This window comes from Mus musculus, chromosome 4 (assembly GCF_000001635.26).
Source record: "Mus musculus strain C57BL/6J chromosome 4, GRCm38.p6 C57BL/6J".
In the NCBI taxonomy this organism is placed as follows: Eukaryota; Metazoa; Chordata; class Mammalia; order Rodentia; family Muridae; genus Mus; species Mus musculus.
Window position 1 is genome coordinate 116,336,905 of NC_000070.6, and position 25,124 is coordinate 116,362,028.

General features: G+C 39.2%; 1 protein-coding gene across 9 annotated transcripts in view; it reads right to left on the minus strand.

Annotated features, from left to right (window-relative positions):
- Positions 1-25,124, minus strand: part of Mast2 (microtubule associated serine/threonine kinase 2) — a 157,464-nt gene that overhangs the window by 30,145 nt on the left and 102,195 nt on the right. For all 9 annotated transcript variants that reach the window (NM_008641.3, NM_001042743.2, XM_017320018.1 and 6 more), the window contains 2 exons: positions 16,069-16,160; positions 518-593 (listed from right to left, as the gene is read on the minus strand). In NM_008641.3, the coding sequence (NP_032667.2) occupies positions 518-593; positions 16,069-16,160 (168 nt within the window). The remainder of the gene's footprint in view (positions 1-517; positions 594-16,068; positions 16,161-25,124) is intronic.

Sequence of the window (25,124 nt, forward strand, 5' to 3'; positions counted from 1 at the left end):
GCCCTTTCAGCTTCTTGGAAGTACTTGGGATACAAGGTAAAGAGTGTTACTCTGGATCCTTCCTGGAACACTTTCTCTTCTCTAACCCAACGATAATTCTCAGTTACAGTATCATGCTGTGGAATATATTCTTAGGGTACCACTGTGTTTTGCTTAGGATTATAAAATAAATGAATCTACTATCTTTCTGTTCAGCTGCAAATGCACAGTCACTCAGAAAGGAAAACTTGAACAAGACCTAGGAGAGGACAGAAAGGAAGGCATTTTGATTACTGGTAGTCCAAGGCAACCCAATCCACACGGAAGAGTACTGACTTGAAAGAAGAACACAGACATCTACCAAGCACACATATCAGTCAGGGGTCAGTGGTACATGCCTTTAATCTCAGCACTCGGTTCTCTGAGTTCAAGACCAGCCTTGTCTACAGAGTGAGTTCCTGGACATCCAGGGCTACACAGAGAAACAAAACAAAACAAGACAAGACAAACAGCACAGAGGGGTTCTCAAGCAACTTACCTACGGGCAGGAACGAAGGAAAAGTGAGCAGGAGCATTTGGAGAGAAATTCCGGGGGCTGTCCAAGGGACTGTTACCTGTGATGGGGAGAGGAAAAGGAACTCTTTGAAGTTTGCTCTGGGAATGAGGCAAACTTGTGTGGCTTTCTGGTAAGAAACCTTTTTCTCTTGTTAATTTAGTATATCTGGTTATTTTCTCAGGCCAGCCCTCAGTTTATGAGTCTTTATAAAAGTTTGACAACCCAGGAATGTTATCACCTAGAACTAGGTACCTGTGATACCCTACCTTGGACGCCCTTTCTAGATACAGCAGGGATTCACATGTTCCTGCGCTCTTAGGAACAGATCAAGTTGCAGTATTCCAAAGGCTTAAGAACTGTCCTAAAGACAACAGAACGCCTAGTCTAAAAGTTACTTGTACAAGTATCTCCACCCACTGCAGCCAAGGGGCTAAACAAAAATGTGCATACAGTAAGGGTAGAGTTCCTTGGCAGAAGTTCAGGATAGCAGTACACCATAAAATGCCTTATACTACAAACTCTGAGGTCTATAAAACATGGCCAACCTCAAGTACCATTTTCTCAATTAGTTTTCGTGTATGCTAGTCACTGGTATTTTGAGACAGAAGCCCAGGCTGTTTATGAACTCTTATTCCTGCCTCAGAGAGAATGGATTCACTCAAAACCTAACACTTTGATTTCTAAAATGAGGTATGTGTGTCTTATAAAGATGTTTGAGGTGGACTAAAACCCTGGAGCTTCAATGATCCTCCTGTCATAGCCTTCCAAGTAGTTGGGACTATGTGTTGTGACCTAGTCAGGTAAGATATGCAAATTTCAAACAAATAATGTATCATATCAGAGGATCCCAAGGAATAATGCTTACTGACTAGAGAAGCAATGCCACTGAAGAAGTGGGAAAAAAAAAACTGTTGACGTAAGAAACTCTAGAAATGGAGTCTGTAAGACTAAGGGAAAGCTGTTACTCAGATCTTGGTTTCTAATACTAATCCCAACCCCCCCCCCAAAAAAAACACCCCTCAAGCTTCTTGAAGAAATGACTGACTCTAAGACTGATATAAGATATACAGATGAACTGAGTGGTGGTGGCGCACGCCTTTAATCCCAGCACTTGGGAAGCAGAGGCAGGCAGATTTCTGAGTTCAAGGCCAGCCTGGTCTACAGAGTGAGTTCCAAGACAGCCAAGGCTACACAGAGAAACCCTGTCTCAAAACAAAACAAAAAAAAAAACAAAGAAAAGAAAAGAAATACAGATGAGCAGGATGCATTTCAGTGTTAGAAGGCAAGGAAGTTGCAAATAGCCCTAAAAAGAAAACAGAAACCAAACAGCACTGATGGGATATGTCACAAAACAGGAATCAAATTAAGGGACTTCCTTTCAGTGGCCACAGCTACAATTTAAACAGACAAATAAATAAGATTCTAACTAGAAGATAAGTATCTATTAGCCCATACTAATCAATAAATTAACAAATGAGATGGAGATGAATATATAGACAACTTAAACAACACTACCGACTAATTGAAGACTGCAATACGGTAGTAGACTATATGCTTTTTTTTCAGTGACATGAGAAATTTACTAAAGAATATCATCATATTCAGGGCCATAGTAAAATTAAATACATTTTAAATAATTTAAAATCAATAAAATACTTTGACCACCATGAAATTTAATGATAACTTAGTAAAAGAAGCAATCAGAGAAATCTCTGGGACTTGTTTTTCCTTGTTTGAGACAGTTTGTCTGTTTAGCCCTGGCTGTCCTGGAACTCACTCTGTAGACCAGGCTGTCCTCAAACTCAAAGATCCACCTGCCTCTGCCTCTGCCTCTGCCTCTGCCTCCTGAATGTATGAGCCACTACAGCCAGCTGGGATCTGTTTTTAATGAATATAATTAGTGAGAGGGTATATAGTATATATATAGTTGGGGGGAAAGAGGGACTGCGAAAGGTTTTGGCAAAGCAAAACAAAACAAAACAAAGCCTTCTATAAGCAAGGGGATATAATGATGGGTTCCCCCAGCCTGGTAGTCTAGAAGTTTATAAACATTCTCTCCAATGGTCCATGTTCCAATAGTCTTCCCAAAGCCATTCAGACCCCAACTCTAACTGTAGGTACTGTATCATTCAGTTCTGAGAAAAAGCATAAAGACTAAGTGTAGATCTCACAGACAGGTTAAGAGCAAATTCTTTGGTGTCTGTCTGTCTGTCTCTCTCTCCCCTTTCCCTCCCCCCTTCATTTCTCCCTCTCTCTCTCTCCTCTCTCTATGCAAGTGCCCTTTCTCTCTTTTTCTTCCATCCCTACCCACTCTCCAACCCTCTTGGCCATTTCCCTTGCCTCTGTCCTTGGAGCCTGTGAACTCGATCACCCAAAAGCAGCTTCCCAATAAACCTGCCTTTAATATTTAAAAAACAAAACAAAAAAAAAGACCAAATTCTTCAAGAAGACTTCCATTTTCCTAAAAACAATCCCAGCCTTGGGGTAGGTCTTTGAAATTGACTGACCACAAACTTGTTAAGTCCCCATAGTTCCCTTTAAGGGTTTAATAATTCACTAGAACAACTCAAGAAAGCAACACATTTATTCTAGTTGTACTATAGACTATACTGGAGTGGGTTAAGGTCTGTGAGGGACATTAGAGCTGCTGTGCCTGCAGTGTGGAATAAGGGTGTGTCTATCAGCACATAGATGTGTTTATAAATCAGGAATCTCTACTGAGCTGGTGTGTCCTGAGTCTGCTTGTTTTAAATTGGGATTTTATTATATAGTTGAACTCAATCTTGAGGCCCAGTCTCTTTCTTGGAGATCAGGTTGGCTCAAAGTTTCAACCCTGTAACCACATGGTTAGTTTCTCTGGTGACCAGCCCCTCGGCCCGAAACTACCTTTTATTAAAGTGAGTCATCACTTTAATAAAACCACCATTCCTGTCCAGGAATTAATTTTGGTATAATTACAGATGTCAAAAGTCTAAGAGAATAATTTGTATGCCCACCTTTATTGCAATTCTCTATTTTTCAAATACTTATTTTACCTTAAAAAGTTCAAAATGTTGTCAATATTTGAAAGTTTCTAACAGAATAAAAACATCAGTAACTTAAATAAGACTTACTTGGAGGAAGAGTAACACGCTAGAACATTAATATTTTAAAGAACAAAAAATGTAGCAGCACACAGAACAGGTTTTTTGGGCTCTACCAAGCTCTTTAGTGGATGGAAGGGGGTAATGCTACTAAGTTATAATGAAACAACTACCACATACAAACCAGAAGCACTCAGCTGATCCTGAGACAGCTGCTTCCCTTACAGTTTGGTTATAAAAGAACACAATTATGTAGCAAGCACCTGTGTAGAAAATAGCAAGTTAAACAATGCTACCTTCCCAAGTCACCTACATAATCATTCCCAATAAACCCCTTGTCCTCCTCACTAAGGTCAACATCAGCCTGAGTTTAGACATTCTTTAATCCCCTCTACCTCTGGCAACCTTTAGGCTTTCTGTTAATATATAATGCCTAGCCTAGACATGTCATAAAAATGGAATTACAGAAGCAGCCTTTTGTGTTTTAGTTAGTACGTTTTGCAATTTTATGTTTAAAAAATGCCAATCTTTTTGCAAAATGGTTCTACCAATTTATATCCCCACCATTAGGGCCACTGCCCCCTCCCTCCCACATGACCACTCAACTCAGTAAGTCATCAAAGAAGAGAATATTTTTATGACTTTAATTTGGCAATAACTAATGAAACTGTATCTTTTTAGGTGTGTCTTTAGCTATTTTTCAATTATACTATTATTTACAAGTGTTCCTTAACTGTCCTGAATCAAGAGCCCTTTGTCACATGAGTCACAATTATCTTCTATTTCATTGCCTTTTGACTGTCTCTGGAGTATCTTTTGGTAACTAAAAATTCTTAATTTTCAAGTAGTCAAATTATTAATCTTTTTATATTCAGGTCCCAAAGAAAGGTGGGTCAAGTCTCATTCAGTACCTCTGACTCCCCCAGAACCTCTCACCCTGGGTCCTCCCCTAAACTCCAGCATAGGGGCTGAGCTTCCATTCCCCCAGCTTCTGGCTCCTATATAATTATAGCCATTTTGGCCACACATTCTCTTGGTCCTCCTCTCTAGGCCTCTTGATCACATATGTAGGCTCAAAGTAGATGTGCATGTCTTCCCTAATTGCTTTCCACTTCACTTATTCAAGTAGGGTTTCTTGCTGAACCTGGCATGTAATGATTCCAGTTATTCTAGCTAGCCAGGTTCTATAGGAAGTGTTGGGAGTGCACAGATTATAGGCAAGCTGCAAGGCCTGCCAGGCTTTTATGTGGGTTCTGGGGACCCACATGCTTGCCTGGCAAGTGGTTCATCCACTAAACCACCTCCCCAGTCCTGCCTTTTAGTGTTTCTTGATACGGATATTCAACTGTCCCAATACCGCTTAATGAAAACAATCTTTTTGTTTTTAGCTTTATAAGTAACTTTTGTCTATGTGGACTCTGAAAGAAGAGTCCTAAATCTATTCTTCCTATTAGTGTTCCTTGTCTCACTTAATGGCATCCTTACCCACTCATTACCCAAGCAGGAAATAAGGAGATACTGTATTCTAGTGCTTTAGCCACCTATGTTTTTTCTGTGTTCATGTATTTCTCCACATCTAATAACCTCTTATACCCGGATAATGGCAATGGACTTTTAACTGGTCTCCCAATTGCCAACTGTGGCACTCCTTTTAGCAACTTTAATATTTTTAATCAGATAATTATATACTTGTGGCAAAAAGGTTGCAAGCTGAAAGAAGTGATAGTGTTTTTTTCATTCTTAAAAACTGGTTTATGTGTAAATGTGCATACATCACAGGGGCCACAAGAGGGCACTGAATCCTTTAGTCACTGAATGTGAGCAGTGGGACCTGAACTACAGCCCTCTCCTATGGCTTGAACAGCAATGGCTCTTAACTAGTACAACCCACCTTTCCAAGCCCCAGAAAGTGTTTCTCTTATCATTTTGCTAATGTGGTAAGTGCTCACTTTTAGGATAATGTAGTTCTGATTTTCTTAGACTTTTGTTTGCATTCCTATTAAACCTATTTTCTGTATTGTTCGAGAAAGAAATTTAAGCATGACCTTCAACTTTGTGATTTAAGCCTTAAAAAACACTCTCTTTTTAGGTTAAGAAACAACGTTGGAAAACTTCATAAATTCATCTTCCAGGAAAATGAACATAAGTATGAATGTAAAACTGGCAATACAAGCTCAGGAGACTTACAAACCTCATAAAAACATCCACAGTCCACAGATCTTAGGTACAAGAATGACACAAGATATTAATATCTTAACTCACTATAAAATGGATAGCTCTCCCATAACTTACTTTATCCTCTTAACAAATTCAATTAGCAATTCAATTTATAATCTGGAAACATACATAATGAAGACATGCATTTTTATTTTCTAACTATAACAGGTTCTTTTGTACTTACAGATATGTTGCCTTGGCTTGAACTTTGCTTACTATACAACTATCTTAGAAGGTACCACTTTGCTTTATGATAGCTTATTAAATGAGCATGGGCTTAATACAGTCCTTATGTTTCAAGTTGGCTGTTACTTGTGGCAGCTTCCTCTGCAGTTCTCCTTTCATATACTGCTTCTGACAAGGGACCTGCATACCTTGTTAGCTTTCCATCTTCTCTTTTAGGCATTCTCTCTCCTTTGACATAAAACTACCCAGGTCTGAAATCACATCATCAAAAACGACTGCTTTCTGAAGTCATCAGAACATACTACACTCTACCTTCACTATAAAAAGTGTTATTCCTGAATTCATGGCATTCTCTTTATCATGACTTTTGACAAGAGTGACCTCACTGTCCTCATAATCTTTCAACATCCCAGCCTTGAGAAGTTTCTAGAGAATGCTACACAATGAGGCTGGCCAGTTTCATATTACCCTATGATCCACTGATTCCACTGTCTCTGCATAAAAATCAGACCAAAGTTTTATTGTGTTTATTCTCAAATCGGTTTAAGACACTATTTTATAGTTTACCCTCTCTCCTCAGGCTCTCAGATAATTATCCCACTTTTAACTTCAGAGAGGGAGGAGAAGTAATCAGAAAATAACCTAGATAAGCTCTCATTACTATACCTTCTAATGTCTGTGCTATATTCCCACTCTCCCTATTCCTTCAAAAGTGCACATAACTGTCTGAGATCCTAGCTAAGGTCAATCTGCTTACATACTAGATCTCATTTCATCTCAGCCACACAAGGACTGTGGTAGACATTGCCCCTTTTCAGGAATGGCCAAGGTTTTTACTACATGGAATGACTTCCATCAGCACACAATACATTACATTTCTAACTTTTTCTCCTTTTGTGCAAGGGAACTAATCTAGGGTCTTGTTCACATCAGGCAAGGGATTTACACCTCTGAGTTATATTGCTTCCTATTTTTATAGTAATGTTTCTACACTTAGTATTACCATTTTCTTTTTGACTCTCTAATCAGTCCCTGGCCACTAATATTCCATCAAAGCAGCTACCAAATATCAACACTGACACCACACTACATCCAAATGGCAGTCCTCAGACTTCATGTCACTGATAGCTCCACTTGAAATACTTGTTCTTATTGCTGTTGGCGCCAAGACACTAGTGTTTCTTCCTCCTCTTCTTCCTCCTTCTTTTCTTCTGTGCTCTCCCTACTCTGACCTTTAAGAACAAGAATGCACCTTTAGTTTCTGGTCATTACTCCCAGGAACTCATCTAGACATGCAGGTTTTTTTTTTTATCTTATCTGCAATGTTTATGTCTTCCACACTCCATGTAATGCTCAATTGCATCATAAATGCACAGACAACATCTCACTATAAGGACCCAGCACCAGAAGTGCTGGGATCAGAGGTGGACTTTCAGAAAGACAGAACTAGAATGATTAGAGGTAGTACCTACAAAGCACAAAGAAGAAGAATGAAACTATAGAGACAAAGGTTAAAACAAATAATAGAATAATACGCATAGGGTACAAGAGGAGGATAACTCACTGCAAAGTTAGTAGTAGAAAAAAATCTGAATGGCACAACACTGGAAAGCTCAAAATTATGAGCATATCTAAACAACCAATAACAAAGGAGTGAAACTGAAGAGAATACAGTAAATCAAATGCTACATGTTTTTAATAATAAATAAGAAGACAATCTCAGAGCCAGGCGTGGTGGTGCACACCTTTAATTCCAGCACTCGGGAGGCAGAGGCAGAGGCAGGCGGATTTCTGAGTTTGAGGCCAGCCTGGTCTACAAAGTGAGTTCCAGGACAGCCAGGGCTGTACACAGAGAAACCCTGTATTGAAGAAGAAGAAGGAGGAGGAGCAGGAGGAGGAGGAGGAGAAGAAGAAGAAGAAGGAAGAAGAAAGGAGAAGGAGAAGGAGGAGGAGGAGGAAGAAGAAAGGAGGAGAAGGAGGAGGAGAAAGAAGGAGGAGAAGGAGAAGAAGAAAGAGAAGAAGTAGAAGAAGAAAGAGAAGAAGAAAGAAGAAGAAGAAAGAAGAAAGAAGAAGAAAGAAGAAGAAGAAGAAGAAGAAGAAGAAGAAGAAGAAAGGAGAAGAAGGAGAAAGAAGAAAGAAGAAGAAGAAGAAAGAAGAAGAAGAAGAAAGGAGGAGAAAGAGAAAAAGTAGAAGAAGAAAGAAGAAGAAAAAAGAAGAAGAAGAAGAAAGAAGGAGGAGGAGGAGGAGGAGGAGGAGGAGGACAATCTCAGATTGCCAGAGAAGTTGAAGTTACAGGACAAACACTGCTTCCCAAAGTGGAAATAAAGAAGCAGAAGCAGATGCAGGATATCTGAATTTATAGACAAGACTTTCATAAACAAAAACCTCCTTGGGAACCAGTAAGAAGGCCTGCAATGGACAATTTGTCCAAGCTTAGTATAGGCTATGCTAAGAGTTAAGAGTTGCTGGATAATGTATTTTTTTATTCAATATGCATGGGCGTTTTGGCTGGATCAATGTCTGTGTATCTTGTGTACTCATGGTGACTGAGGAAGTCAGAAGAGGGCACTGGATCTCCTGAGACTGGTAACAACTGTTACTGTGAGCTGCTATGGAGGTGCTGAGAACCAAACCTAGGTCCTCTGCAAGAGTAACCAGCACTGTGAACCACTGAATCATCGCTCTAACCGTCTCTCTAAGTATAGGTAAATTTTATGCACAGGGAAGTTACCAGATTCTCACAGTGAATGTTTTAAGAAAAAGTTCATTTGATTTGAGAAGAAGCAGAGGAAGAAGGACCATTATGAAAAAGTCAGGGCATTCTGTTCTTAACGAAGGCCAGCTGCTGAAGAAACTACAAAAATGTACTTCATCTATTGGAAAAGAAACACTCAACTCCTGCTACTTAGAATCTCCGGCCCACATAATCTGGGGGAATTAAACTAAAATATGCTAGTTTATAAGGTTTGCAGCATGGACCATCCAAAGACTTAGACTCAAATATACAACTAGAGAATACTTCTCTCCCAACCCTATCAAATTTACTGTGGTTAATTTATGTAGTACATTATAGCCATCTATTAACAGCAACAACAAAAAAATAATACGAGTTGGGTGTGGTGGTGCACACCTTTAGTTCCAGCAGAAGCAGGTAGATCTGAGGCCAGGCTGGTCTATGGAGGGAATGCTAGGTAGGCCTTCCAAGGTAGCATAGCAAGACCTTGTCTCAAAACAAAACAAAAAGACTTACAAGGCATACTAAAAAAGCAAAAGAAGAAGGGAAAATATCCCTATGATTAATACTTTATGTGCTTGAATGGAAAAGGAGACAAGTTTCCAAACGTTCACTCAAGAAATATGGGAAATTACAAAAGCAGATGGGTGTTGCAGAAGTAAAGGTAAGGCTAAAGATCAAAAACCACTGTACTGTAAGTCAAGGATACTGTACTGACAGACAGGACACATCTCAGGGAAACATCACCAACTTAAGAAGATGGCAATAGACATGCCAAAAATAGAAAAGGTAAGGAGAAATGGGGAGGAGGAGAGGGAAAAGGAGGAGAACATTTGGGAGCTGAGACAACCAGCGAAAGCTGTAGCAGACCTGTGGTTGAGTAAGAGAAGAAGAAACAGAGAAGGGAGAGAAGAACATTTGGAACAATAAGAAAGGAAAACCCTGCAGACTGGAGCGATAGCTCAGTGGTTAAGAGCACTGGCTGTTCTTTACAGAGGATTCAGGATCAATTCCCAGCACCCACTTGGCAGCTCACACCTGTGTGTAACTCCAGTTCCAGGGGTCCAAACACGACCACACGGACTCAGATGCCGTCAAAATGCCAATAAACATAAAATAATAAATAGATTCTTTAAAAACCCAAACTAATGTCTTATAAAAGCTGTCGAGCAAGGAAAGTGAGAAAGCATAGAAAGGATGAGCTCCCTGTCCAACCTATCCAGGTTTATGTGTACACACAGAAGATCAGAGAAAGGGGTTTTGAAGTCTTGGAAGAAGGTGGGAAGCACTGCCTTCTCCACAGAAGAGCACACACAAAATGACACCCTCACAGACAAAGGTGACAGCAGAGTGAAATAGAATAAGGGGAGGGAGAGAAGAGAGAAAAAAAGAATAATCTTAGAATTCTATGCCTATGAAAATAGTCTTCAAAAGCAGAGGAGAAATACCTTTTCAAAAAATATTAGTAATTTAATATCAGCAGATCTATCTTCACAGAAATAGTTGAAAAGCAGTTCATAAAGAAAAAATTATATAGGCAAGAAACTGACTTCTACATAAAGAAAGCATTTGGCTTAGCATGTGGCTCAATTCCCAGTACTTGTTGAAAAAAAAACCAACACATTGCAGGCAATTATTATTTTAATAAAAAATTTATTATTACTATTATATGTGTATGAATGTTTTTACCTGCCTGTATGCATGCATGTATGTGTTCCACATAAATGCTTGGTGCTTGATGAAGTTAGAAGAGGATGTCAGATCCCCAGGAACCAGAGACAACTAGGAACCAAATCTGAGTTCTCTGCTAGAACAGCAAGGGCTCTTAACCACAAGCCATCTCTCCAGCTCCAGTATGCCAAGTCTTAAAGTGTATTTGCCTAACAACAAAGTATCAAAATGCATAAGGCAAAAATGAACACTATCAGGGGTGATAGAAGGTGACATAATAGTTACAAATTTTAATGTCCTTTCAAGAGAAATGGCAGATCTAGGAGGCAGAAACTTACTGAGGACTAATTAAACTTATCATAGCAGTCATATGAATATAATGGACAATACAACAATTACATCTACATACCATATCATATGAAAAATTTATCAAAACAAACTACATTCTTGACCAGAACATATATCTCACAAAGCTTAGAAGAACAGAAATCATTCTGTATCTGCTTAGAGCAAAATAAAGTTAGAAATCGATAAAAGTAAGATAGCTGGAATAAATTTATAAAAATATTATTTATTATATACCTTTAAAACATTTGAAAATATTTTGAACAAAATAAAATTGAAAGCACAAAATTTGTGAGATGCAGAAGTCAATACTTGACTGCATTAATGGATATACTAGAACAGATAATCTAAACTCATTCTAAGTTTATACATTTGAAACTAGGAAAAAAAGCAAATTAAATTATTAACTATTCAAGCAGAAGAAAATAAATTCTAGAGATATAATAAAATTAGATACAAGGAAATAGAGAAAAATCGATATGATCTAAAGCTGGTTATTTGAAAAGACAAACCAACCACCCCCTTGTCAAATCAGGGGGAACAACACACAGATTACTAATATCAGAAATTAAGTGTTGGGTTTCACAAAGGGTCTCAGGAATTAAAATAATTAGTAAAGAAATACTATGAATAATTCTATACACTCGACCTCATAATACAATTAAAATGGATTAATTTTATAAAAGATATAATTTGATAAAACTATTAATATAAAAATAGGTAATATGCTCCCTGGAACTCCTGGGGACTGGACCACCAACCAAAGAATACACATGGAGGGACCCATGGCTCTGGCAGCATATGTGGCAGAGGCTGGCCTTGTTGAACAGAGGGAGGAATGGCCCTTGGACCTGAGAGGGTTTGATGCTCCAGTGTAGGGAATGCCAGGACTGGAAGGCAGAGTGGGTGGGTGGGTGGAGGAGGAGCACTTTCATAGAAGCAGGAGGAGGGGGAAGGGATAGGGGTTTCCAGAGGGAAAACCTGGAAAGGAGCTAACATTTGAAATGTAAATAAAGAAAATATCCAACAAAAGGAAAAAAATAGGTAATATGAACAGGTCTCAATCTACCACAGAAATTGAATCAATAATTAATAACCTTCCAAGGCAGAAAGTACCAGTTTCAACTACACATTTCAAAAAAAAAAAATTATACCAGTTCTACACAAGTTCTTCCAAAAGAAAGAAGGGGAAGGAATACACCCAGCTCATTCTCAAGCCAGCATTTACTTAACACCCAGACCAGACGAATGTGAAACAAAACCCACAGACGATCGCCTTTCATGAATACATACGAAATTATCAATAAAGTGCTGACAAGTTGACTTTAACAATGCTTACTTCAAAAGAACTATATACCATCACCAAGTGGGGCTTATCTCAAGAGTGCAATAAGCTAGTTCAACATTTAAAGAAAACTAACAAAGTATGTATAGCAGTGGAAATGCTCTGTATGGTCCTACAATGGGCAACATATGTCATCATAAACATGTCTAATGTGTATCATTATAGTAAACCAAAATACAAAACTACTGTTTGGGTAATAATAACATATCAGAGTAAGTTTACACAAGTGCAACAAATATGCCATTCTGGTAGAGAACCTTTACATGTGTGGGGACAGAGTATGTAACTTGTTAAGTTGTGCTATTAGCATAAAACTAATCTAAAAAATAAGGATTACTTAAAAAAAAAAAACCAAACAGATTAGGAGATACAGTGTGCAGAAGGCCCCAGGATCAAAACCCAATCTCTCAATCTCTTTCTCTCTCCCCCTCCCCCCCTCTCCCTCTCCCCCCCTCTTTCTTTCTCTTTCACACACACACACACACACACACACACACACACACACACACACACACACACACACACACACAATCTCCAGAATGGCTAAGTGCCTAATGACCCAATCTTACTAAAGCTGTACCTGTTTATAAAATATTTAGCAGCATGGCTGAGCAGTTAAGAGCATGTATTGTTCTTCTACAACCAAAGCTCAGGTCAGAACACTCTGAGGGTGGGGGTGAGCGCACCTGTCCATCCAGCTACAGTGAGAACCCAACAGCTCTGGCCTCCACGTGCACCTGTACTCACGTGCACATACTCAGATGCATAACTTAAGAAAGATACTTAGAATGAAATTGAACTGTACAGAATTTATTTTTACTTTCAAATTAACAGATCTTTTATTATTCAAGAGATTCAAGTCTTAAAAGCAAGGCAAATAGGACTTAGAGATTTCAGCGGATGTCAAGTTTGATCTCTATGGAGCCACCAGTGCTACTTCTGAACAGCTGGCTAAGTCTAGTCTACATTCATCCACAATATGCTTCATGCCAACTCTTCCTCTCTGAATTTTCTGCCATGGTTTGCTGAAAGATGAATATGAAAACATTTATGAACTACTAGGTATGTTATAAATACTAAAACATGGAGTTAAACTTCAAAGACCCAGGCAGGCAGAAAAGATCATCTAGTATTCTCAATCAAAATCAGTAGAGTAAGGAAGACTTAGTCCTGAACTCTGTCAGAAATCCAGAGATGACCGTCTCAGAGAGGAGGAGCCAGTAGCAATTGTTGGGATTCAGACCCAGGATAAACTGCTGAGATGCACATTTTACATACCAAGGTGGACCTGGCCTCCAGGTTCTCCCAGCACCCCTTAGTCTCTACCCATTACAGGGCCTGTTCTGCCCTCAACTCTCCAGCCCAGGGTCTGGCCTTCCCATCCTCCAGATACATTTTCCTATATAATTTAGACATTTGCCTCTCTCCTCTCTCCTCCCTGTCCTCTGTCTCCCTCCCAGTGACAACCTTCCCCAGCCTCGTGTTCCTTGGGAACAGTGAACTTGCCCAAGAGTTGCTTCCCTACAAACCTGCCTTTATATACTATAATTTGGCTTGAATTGACCCATTTCACCGGCAGAATATAACTTATTAGTTATTACTGCCCAGTACTTACATGACAGCTACATATGGGGTCTAGAGGAGCTAAATTTATTTCCATGTAATGAAAATCTAGGTTAGACATACGCTGACACTTTACAAAGTCCTAGGGAGGAAGTGCGATTTTTTTGTTTGTTTGGTTTTTTGTTTTGCTTTGTTTTTTGAGACAGGGTTTCCCAGTATAGCCCTGGCTGTTCTGGAACTTACTCTGTAGACCAGGCTGGCCTCGAACTCAGAAATCCGCCTGCCTCTGCCTCCCAAGTGCTGAGATTAAAGGCGTGCGCCACCACGCCCGGCAGAAGTTCGATTTTGAGGAAGCCAGAACCCATTAAATACACACACACACACACACACACACACACACACACACACACACAGAACCCATAAAATTATATAAGAAAAAACGAGAGCTTTGCTTTAAAGATCAAATATATTTTTAATTCCTTTTATTGTTGGTAGTGTCTTCTAAAGTGACAGTTTTTCAGATGAGCCCCTTTTCTAAAGATGAAATTTAATTAGCATCCCTCTCAGAGTATTGATATTTACTCAAAGACTCGGTAAACCTCCAAAAGAGAAGCCCAAAAGACAAAGCCCAGTCTTAAGTCTAAGATGTGCACCTGTTTCACTATTTAATGTCCCCTTTTATGATCCAAAGACAAACAAAGGTCAGCTTAGGATAATAGTACCCAGAGATTAAGACATGTAGGAAGCAATCTTTGAACAGTTTCCTATTGTTCCAAACCTGTCCATTATCATTAACCCTACGTTAAGAGGTTCTGCTATAAACAGGATACTACAGCAATTCCTTCAGCAAAGTGAGTCTGCATCTCATGATATAAGCCTAGAACAAAACACCTGGCTAAGTTAAATAAGGTCTCTGTCCCTCTCCTAGTAAGTATTATAGGCCTGAGTTAGTGAAAACCACATTATAAATATGTATCTCCCTTAATCAGAAGCAAATAAATTAGCTCTTATACTATCTATAAAAGTTTATATTCTATATGGAGTTAAGACTGATAGAAATAATATGTAAGATCAATGTTAATATGAAGCAAATATTCACATTTTATTTTATTTGGTTTTCAACTAGAAAAATTACTGGGAGTCTTACAGGGTAGAAAAATCCTCTGTGAGACCTTAGGACAGGTGTTGTGCAACAGTTTCTTCCAAGATCAAAACATTCCATTCTGAAGGGAAGCTCCTTAAGCAAGAAGGTAAACAACTCAAACTTGCTTCAGGAAGCCCCCAAACTGACCAGATTCACTAGATCCCTCCCTCCCACAGTAAACAATAAAAACTGAAAGTCCTTCAAACAAAGCTAGAAAAAAATTAGCTCAAACTAGTCATGCTACAAAGAAAATTCTGAGACCTGACCACCTGCCTAAAAGAAACAAGAACCAGTGAAACTGTGTAAAAGAGGTTTACACTAACTAGTGAAACTAACCAGTGAAACTGTGTAGAAGAGGTTTACACTAACTAGTGAAACTAACCAGTGAAACTGTGTAGAAGAGGTTTACACTAACTAGTGAAACTAACCAGTGAAACTGTGTAGAAGAGGTTTACACTAACGAGGTCACTGGGAAGGGATACTCTCCAAACTGCTGAGCTATTTGCAGGCTGTCTCCCGTATGCCAGGTTTCCAACTTTTGTGAGCTGTCACCTGTGCTGGGGTGTGATTTGGAGGTGCAGCTTCTTTGAGCCATTTCTGCTTCTGTAGGTAACCCCTACACAACTCACTGGCTCATCACCAAGTGGGCTTTGGTTTGTGATGGGATGCCTATCCGTAGTGAATAGACATGTGTGTTCTATCTCCCCTGCCCTCCCCCCAGGAACTTGTCAGACAACAGTAGGACAAAATGTTACAGGGTGGTCAACATAATACTCAAAATAACTCAAGCCATATGTGGTAGAAAACACTGGAACAGAGGCCATGGATCTGAAGACTCAAGTGGCTTCAAAAGATGGCCAAGACTAGAAGTAATGTACATAAGGAATCAAAGTCCACTGGACACATACTCCCACAGAAAGAAAGTTGCAAACTTGGCATTCCTCCAGCCTGACTTTCGGCTCAGTTGCTAGCAACACAAGCACTCTTTATCCCTCTCTCAGGTGCCCACTCCAAGATGGCCTTTGTCCTCACCCACTTCCCCAATAAATCTCTTGCGCTAGATCTGTTACATGGTGTGATTTTGTGGCACTCCTTGGCTCCAGCTGGCCAAGGAAACATTCGCCAATTTATCCTAATAACATGAATTAGTCAGACAATGCTCAACCTACATTGTGAGAAAGAGGAAAGAAACCTGGTGTCTGTGGACATGTTTTATTACACTTTTTAAAATCTGCAAGCACTTACCTGTGTGGCCATGGAGTGGGGAGTGTGGCCTTGGTAGCGTAGGTGATGTGCTGGAGGTTACAATCAAGCTCTTGCGGTTACTTGTCCGACAACTGCAATATGACAAAATGTCAGTTAGAAACATTCCAGGCTGGTTATAGAGGCACCTAAGTAGCATGATTCCCTGAGTTGAGCAATACAGTGCTTTAAACTTCACTGTTCATCACTTCCCTGTGTGAGCCACTTAAGACTTCATAATTCAGTCCCTGTCCCTTGGAGTAACTCTGCCTGACTTTTGTCTTGACTTGCATTTTTCCAGTGTGAAGTCTGCTTCCTGAAGAAACCCAAGAACATATCTAGGGGCAACAATTTTGTTCTAAACTGTAAACTTAATTTGGAAACTTAGCATGTGTCAAAATATTATTTTATTATGCTGGTATGGAGCACTCATCAAGCACTTACAAGACCCTAGTCTGACTGTGAGCATAAATAAATAAACACGCAAATACAAAAAATGATCCCACTTTTATCTCACAAATTCAATGTTTTGTCATTAAAAAAGAAGCTAATTTACAGTCTGTCAAATTATTTTTTACAGATAGTTAGCTGATAAATTATCTAACATCTTTATTTTGGAGTTGTTTCAATAAAATAATTTTAAAAGTTAACAATGGGTTCATTTTTCCTATGATCAGAGAAAACCAAATCATGATGAAAAGCCATTTTAGGCCACATTTCTTACTAAAAACTTTTACAAATGTATTTTAAAGCCAGTCTATTTTTTATTTAAAACACTGGAAAGAAAAACAAAACAAAAAGGCATTAAGAATTCTGCCCCTACTCCCAATTCCCCAATAACTGACCAGATACTCATGTTAGGCAGAACAAAATCAAGACTAGCTTGGTCAACAAGAAGGTGATAGATAAAAAAGCAGCAAAACAGTAAGATTAACAGACTGAAAAATAAACTAAAAATTTAAGATAGTGAAAGTTATGCCATTTTAAAAGCAGCCAGCGACTGTGCAAGAGTCCGAGGATGATGATCCCAAAGTGCCAGAGAAGGGCAGAGGCTGCACATGGAGACCTTCAGCAGACACTAGGAGATGAAAACGACTGAAGAAGCTCATGAGTGGAGAGCAGCACAAGAAGTGCTGGACTTCGTGAGGGTTGAAGCCTACAATCTTTCTGAGCAGCTTGTTGGTATTACTGGTTAAATGAGTTTGTCTAATTAATAAAAAAATACATTAGGGAAGTTTGCCGTTGAAAGCAACCCATGTTTACTGAATAGACTAACTCTTACATGCTAAGGCACTATTACAGGTGCCAGGAAGGGAGTTAGGAACAAAAGGTCTGTGACTGGAATGAACAGAGCTATGGAAAAAGAGAAAGAAAACAGAAAAGAGAGAGAGAGAGAGAGAAAATAAGGAAGAAGTAGTGAGGAGGAGAGAAAGGAAAAGGAAGGAGACTGTGCTGGGAGTGGGGCAGTGCACCCAGGGAAGGTTTGTGTCCTAAGAGGAGAACGGGATCTGAATGACAGACACAGGATCCCAGAGAATGGGAAAGGTATGAGAGAGAAGATATTTCTTCTACTTAAATACTGCTGGATGTCTCTATTATCCTCACACAGTCAATTGCCTTTAGGCTCAGATGCCAGCTCTGACTTTCACTGGACAAACGGTAGACTTAGTAGAGAAGCTCAGCATGCCCAACTGAGGTGTGCTGGGCATCAGCTCTTCCGTTTGTGGACTCCAATTTCTTATTTCTCCTTCTGTAGATTGATCTTTTTGCTCTAATACTTAAAAAATTTACACCAGGCAGAAGCAGGACGATCACAAGTTACCGGCAACCTGGGCTACATTACAAGCCCCTTCCTTGGGTTGGTGAGGTGGGAAAGTGGTTAAAAGCGCTTTATTATCCTTCCATGGATCCTGAGTTCAGTTCTCAGAACCCACATCAGGTGGCTCATAACTGCACCTAACCCCAGCTTCAAGCGGAATCCAATTCTTCAGGCCCGAGAAGGAACTTGTGCACTTGTGGCATTACAGACACAAATTTGTGTGTGTGTGTGGGAATCCTCCTCCTCTTCTTCCTCCTCCTCCTCCTCCTCTTCCTCCTTTCCTTCTTCTTCTTCTTCTTCTTCTTCTTCTTCTTCTCTCTCTCTCTCTCTCTCTCTCTCTCTCTCTCTCTCTCTCTCTCTCTCTCATATTTTTATTTATTTTTTCTTCACGCTTCAGCCCCACACACTCCGGCCCAAAGATTTATTTATTTAGTATATGTAAGTACACTGTAGCTGTCTTCAGACACACCAGAAGAGGGCATCAGATGTCATTACGGATGGTTGTGAGCCACCATATGGTGGCTGGGATTTGAACTCAGAACCTTTAGAAGAGCAGTCAAAGCTCTTAACCTGGGGAATTTTTCTCAAAAAATAGACCAAATGCCTGGCGGTGGTGGCGCACGTCCTTAATCCCAACACTTGGGAGGCAGAGGCAGGCAGATTTCTGAGTTCAAGGCCAGCCTGGTCTACAGAGTGAGTTATAGGACAGCCAGGGCAGGACAGCGAGGGCTATACAGAAAAACCCTGTTTCAAAAAACCAAAAACCAAAACCCAAATACAGAATTACATAAATGAGTCTTAGACCAAAAGAAAGTTATAACAGATGAAAAATCTGGATGATTACACAAAAGGATGAGTATGCCATTAGAAATGTATATGAACGGGGCTGGAGAGATGGCTCAGAGCCCTGATTAAGAGCACTGACTGCTCTTCCAGAAGTCCTGAGTTCAATTCCCAGCAACCACTTGGTGGCTCACAACCACTTGTAATGGGATCCGATGCCCACTTCTGGTGTGTCTGAAGACAGCTACAATGTACTCACATATATATATATATATATATATATATATATATATATATAATAAACAAATCTTAAAAAAAAGAGAAATGTGCATGAACATAAATATAAATCTCATGTTCCTATCGGAATACTTTAAAAGGACATTTTAAAAGGAATTATGATTATCATGGGATTTATAGCATTGAAGCTGGAGAGAAGTAACATAGTTATTCTGTTTCAAAACATGTACATTAAATGGCACGGTATGAGAGTAAACTATGACAATGTTAAATTTTGCTGTATTATAAATTAATGCAACATATTTCTTAAAGAAGAAGAGAAAAAAGAGGAGGAAGAGGACAAAGAAAAAGAGGAAGAAGAGAAAGAGGAAGAAGAGGAGGAGGAGGGATAAGAGGAAAGGGAAGAAGAGGAGGAAGAGGAAGAGGAGGAAGAGGAGGAGAAGGAGAGCTGGCAAGGTGCTTCAGTGGGTAGAAGTGCTTGCTGCCATGCCTGACAGGATGACTTGAGTTCAACTCCTGAGTTTCATACTCAGGAAAGAGAAGAAGAGACTCTTACAAGTTGTCCTTTGACCTCCACGTGTCTTCTATGGCACAAATATGCAAGGGCACACAGAAAATAGTAAATGTTTTTTATACAGTAAATATTTTACACATCCATTTTGGTGTCTGTTTTCTCATTAGACTGGGCTTGAAGGACAATGACTTTTATGCTTGCTAAAGCCTAAAACAATGTAAAGTAGGCTCTCAAATATTTGCTAAATGAATTGATCAGTATGATTTGCTATAAAAACGTAAATAAAGGCAGTAAGTGTTTAAATGTGTTACATGTAAATAAAATTATTGTATCTAAACTTACTATTGTATAGAAGTTAAAAATCCCATGAAACTTAAGGGATCAATAATTGAGTTGAATTATATTTGGTTCTTAAAACTTTAAAATAAAATATAGAACACTAAGGATCATATTTCTAGGCCAGATACCTTTTAACAAAGGTACACATAATCTCACTTGGCTAATATGTAACAGTTACCCAAGGGAGAAGAAAGGTCAGACGCTCTGATGCAGATGCCATGATCAGCTGAGATCCAAAACAAGGCTAGCTTTTCCCTTTCAATAGGCTCTAGCCATTTCCCCATGATCAGAGGAGGATCAAGACTTATTCTTTCATCTCAATGAGAAGAAAGTACTTGGTGTCTGAAGAGGTGGGTATACTAACCCAACTAATGGCAAGTAACCTGAAAGTTCTTTGAACTGATGCTCTGTTGTTAACTACAAAAATCTGGTCAGTAAGAATGAGGCCCAGAGTTTCATCTTACATGCATCTCACTGTGACTATTTCAGTGGACAGTGGGAGCAGGGTCTCAGGCACCCCATACAGTCTCTGAAACACTACTAAATTATGAAGCAATACACAGTGTGGACAGGGGACTCTACTGTGGATCTTTAAGCACCTCTAAATTTCCAGTCCCAGAGGCCTAGTTCCTATTTGAGCACCTGGCTTTATGGTCAGGAAAAGACCACTTTTGTTCCATTCAGTGTAAACAAGATAGGGAACCTGGAGCAATTTCAGGCCAAGTACTTCTGACAGTGCAATAATAATCAAGATGATGTCCTTGTTAAGACCAAGATATGAGCATGGGTAAAAAAAAAATACCAATTCTTGCCAGTAAAAGGAGGTATTATTAAACATATATAGTAATAATCATCACCAATGCATCTGTTTCTCTTACATGGATCATGCCAATATTTTTCTCCTTCCCTCTCATATTCATCCTTTTCTTATTTCCTCTATATTCCTAACACATACAGCCTACTAGTGACTCTTTAAATTAAATACCTTCACCCCATTCACAATCTTCCAAAGGTTTTTGATTCTAAACAGGAACAAGTAGCCAGTAGGTGCAATGTGTTATCTTGGGTGTCCTTTTACAACAATACATGATAAACACTCCTTACTCCTTTAAAACTATTCAAATGTTACTTTCCCCATTTCCATATATGAAACCTAGGACCTGTTCTCCTTTATCTTTCTTCTCAGAAGCACTTATAATCTTCAGACATATTATACTAACAAATTTGTTAGAAATAGTGTCTATTTCTTTTCATCTACAATAATCCCCAAGAAATAGCCCTGTCACTCAGAAATAGTGGCTCCAGCATGGCCAATTTTTCTAATCTTAAACAAATTAAAGTATTTCCAAAGGAACAGGTAGCCAGCATCCTCTCCATTTTCCAGGCTACAAATCAGAGAATCTAGAGGAAAGCCCCAAATTCCTTTTCTCCAAGGCTAGCAGCAGCTCTCCTTAAATTTAGCTGCCTATTAGAAGCATTCTTGTCTTCACAAACTAGCCTCTTCACCCACTTTCTGACAGGGGCTGGAAAAATGGTTGGGCAAGTAGAAGTACTTGCTGCTCTTGCAGAGGATAATAGTAGGGTTCCTGGCACCAATATCAGGTGTCTTCAGCTCCAGGGAATCTGCCATCCAACACTGCCCTCTGCTGGCATCCTCACCAGCACCCCTCCCTAACACAAATCATGACAGCATATACGCTTTTGTTTTTTGTGGGGTTTTTTTTGTTGTTTTTGTTTTTTAAAAAATTGGATATCATGTGTATTCTTTTGTGATTGGGTTACCTCACTCAGGATGATGTCCTCCAGATCTATCCATTTGCCTAAGAATTTCATAAATTCATTCTTTTTAATAGCTGAGTAGTACTCCATTGTGTAAATGTACCACACTTTCTGTATCCATTCTTCTGTTGAAAAACATCTGGGTTCTTTCAAGCTTCTGGCTATTATAAATAAGGCTGCTATGAACATTGTGGAGCATGTCTTCTTATTACCAGTTGGAATATCTTCTGGATATATGCCCAGGAGAGGTATTGCTGGATCCTCCGGTAGTACTATGTCCAATTTTCTGAGGAACCGCCAGACTGATTTCCAGAGTGGTTGTACAAGCTTGCAATCCCACCAGCAATGGAGGAGTGTTCCTCTTTCTCCACATCCTCGCCAGCATCTGCTGTCACCTGGATTTTTGATCTTAGCCATTCTGACTGGTGTGAGGTGGAATCTCAGGGTTGTTTTGATTTGCATTTCCCTGATGATTAAGGATGTTGAACATTTTTTCAGGTGCTTCTCAGCCATTCAGTACTCCTCAGTTGAGAATTCTTTGTTTAGCTCTGTACCCCATTTTTTAATAGGGTTATTTGATTTTCTGGAGTCCCAGCTTCTTGAGTTCTTTGTATATATTGAATATTAGTGCCCTATCTGATTTAGGACAGGTAAAGATCCTTTCCCAATCTGTTGGTGGCCTTTTTGTCTTATTGACAGTGTCTTTTGCCTTATAGAAGCTTTGCAATTTTATGAGGTCCCATTTGTCAATTCTTGATCTTACAGCACAAGCCATTACTGTTCTGTTCAGGAATTTTTCCCCTGTGCCCATATCTTCGAGGCTGTTCTCCACTTTCTCCTCTATAAGTTTCAGTGTCTCTGGTTTTATGTGGAGGCCTTTGATCCACTTAGACTTGAGCTTTGTACAAGGAGATAAGAATGGATCAATTTGCATTCTTCTATATAACTGCCAGTTGTGCCAGCACCATTTGTTGAAAATGCTATCTTTTTTCCACTGGATGGTTTTAGCTCCCTTGTCAAAGATCAAGTGACCATAGGTGTGTGGGTTCATTTCTGGGTCTTCAATTCTGTTCCACTGATCTGTCTATACATCATATGCACTCACTGATAAGTGAATATTAGCCCAGAAACATAGAATAACCAAGATATAATCTGCAAAACACATGAAACTCAAGAAGAAGGAAGACCAAAGTGTGGGTACTTCATTCCTTCTTAGAATGGGGAACAAAATACCCAAGGAAGGAGTTACAAAGTTCGGAGCAGAATCTGAAGGAATGACCATCCAGGATCCCCACCTGGGGATCCATTCCATAAACAACCACCAAACCCAGACACTAGGCAGTTGCCAACAAGATACTGCTGACAGGAGCCTGATATAGCTGTGTCCTGTGAGGCTCTGCCAGTGCCTGGCAAATACAGAAGTGAATGCTTACAGTCATCCATTGGACGGAGCACAAGGTCCCCAATGAAGTAACCAGAGAAATACTCAGGGAGCTGAAGAGGACTGAAGCCCCATAGGAGACACATCAATATGAACTAACCAGTACCCCCAGAGCTCCTTGGAACTATACCACCAAACAAAGAAAACACATGGTGGAACTTGTGGCTCTAGCTATATATGTAGCAGAGGATGGCTAGTTGGTCATCAATGGTAGGAGTGAGCCTTGGTCCTGTGAAGTTTCTATGCCCCAGTATAGGGGAATGCCAGGCCCAGGAATGGGAATTGGTGGGTTGGGGAGTGGGTGGGTGGGGGAGGGGACAGGGTATTTTCAGAGGGAAAACTAGGAAAGGGGATGACATTTGAAATGTAAATAAAGAAAATATCTAATAAAAAAAGTGGAAAAAAAGAAAAAAGTTGGATCTAGTCTGGAAAGAAGACAGAAAAAGGTATATACAAATGGTCACAGAAACATCATATATAATCATGTGTAATGGTCCTAATTGAAAACAATCCAAGCCTGAACAAAATAACATTCAACATGATAAAATTGTAGAATCATTACATCAAATGAAAGAAGCCAGAATCAAAGCACTGCAACAATTACATGAATGTGAAATGTTCAGCTTGGTCTAGGCTCTAGGCCAGCCAAGACTATATAGTGAGATCAGGTCTTAGAATAAAATAAAATAAAATAAAATAAAATAAAACAGTAAAATATCAGAGCAGCTGTTGCCCAGGTCTAGGACTAATCCAAAGATCAACTACAAATGGGTAAAAGTGAACTTTCCAAGAGAAGAAAATATTCTATATTTAAATCGTGTGTATTTCTCTAAATGTCATAAAAGCTACCAGATTGCCTATAATTGCTGTGCTTTCTAACATGCATTACATCTTCAAAGCCTCCCCAGGCCTTCTATCACTAAGCCACGTTCCCACTTACTTGTGGTACATTCAGGGAACTTCTGAATTCTCTCTCCTCCCCTTCCTTAATAATGCAGTTTAGAAGCTAGCAGATACTTATGAAGCGTTAGTGGATGAGAGTAGGTGGTAAGGTACTTGCCATAAGTTGACAGACATGTTTTGAGATGTTATCTGCTTAGAGAAAACACTGTTGGTGTGTCATGAGGTGCTGGGCAACCAGCAAAGTTTTTGTAGCCACACATGGTCAGTGGGTACAAAAGATTAGTTGTAAACTAAAAAAAGTTAGATTAAGTAACAATATTGAGGATAATTAGAGTCAGGATTCTCATTAGCAAAAAAAAGGAATCACAAAAACAGAAATCACTAATAGAGAAAATTGGAACAAACTAGAATTAAAAGCAGTGGTAGCAAGTAAGCCAAGAGTTTTAAGATATGCACATATTACCTAAAAACAGTATACACAGTATAGCAACTTCTTTTAAAAAACATTCCCCACTCACAAAAAATATGAATTCTCCAGAATGCCTAAATCAAGGGCTAATGATGGGAAGGTAAAAGGACCACATAGGACTACTTTATGAAACCAAAAAGTAAGTTTTCACAAGAATGACATATATATCATACATCATCAAAAAGACATAAAAACCAACATAAAGAAACTCCTCTGGACCCAGAAGTATAGCTTCATCACCAGCACATATAAGGATATTAAAATATTCTGGGGCTGAGAGATGGTTTAGCAGTTAACAGGATTCAGGTTTGGTTTGCAGCAACTACATGGCCATTAACAACTGTCTGTAAGGCCAGTTCCTGGGGATTTAACATTTTCTCTGGCCTCTATGGGTACAGCATTCATGTGGTACACAAATTAAAAAATCCATATATGTAAAATAAAACTTAAAGGTATTTTAAAGACCAAATCATACCATGTTAAGTAAAGTAGCAATTTATTAGGTTTGTGTGATACACTAAGTGAAAAAGTTTAACAAAAGAAAAAAGTTCTCTAAAAGTGGAAAAGTATTATTTATCAACCCAAGTAATGTAATAATACACTTAAAGCCATCAATTATCAATGGATACTAAAAGTCAGTGGGCAAAGTTATTATTCTATCTATCTATCTATCTATCTATCTATCTATCTATCTATCTATCTATCTATCTATCATCTATCGTTCATTGATGCTGGGTCCCAAACTCAGAACCTTGAACATGCTAAGCAAGCCATT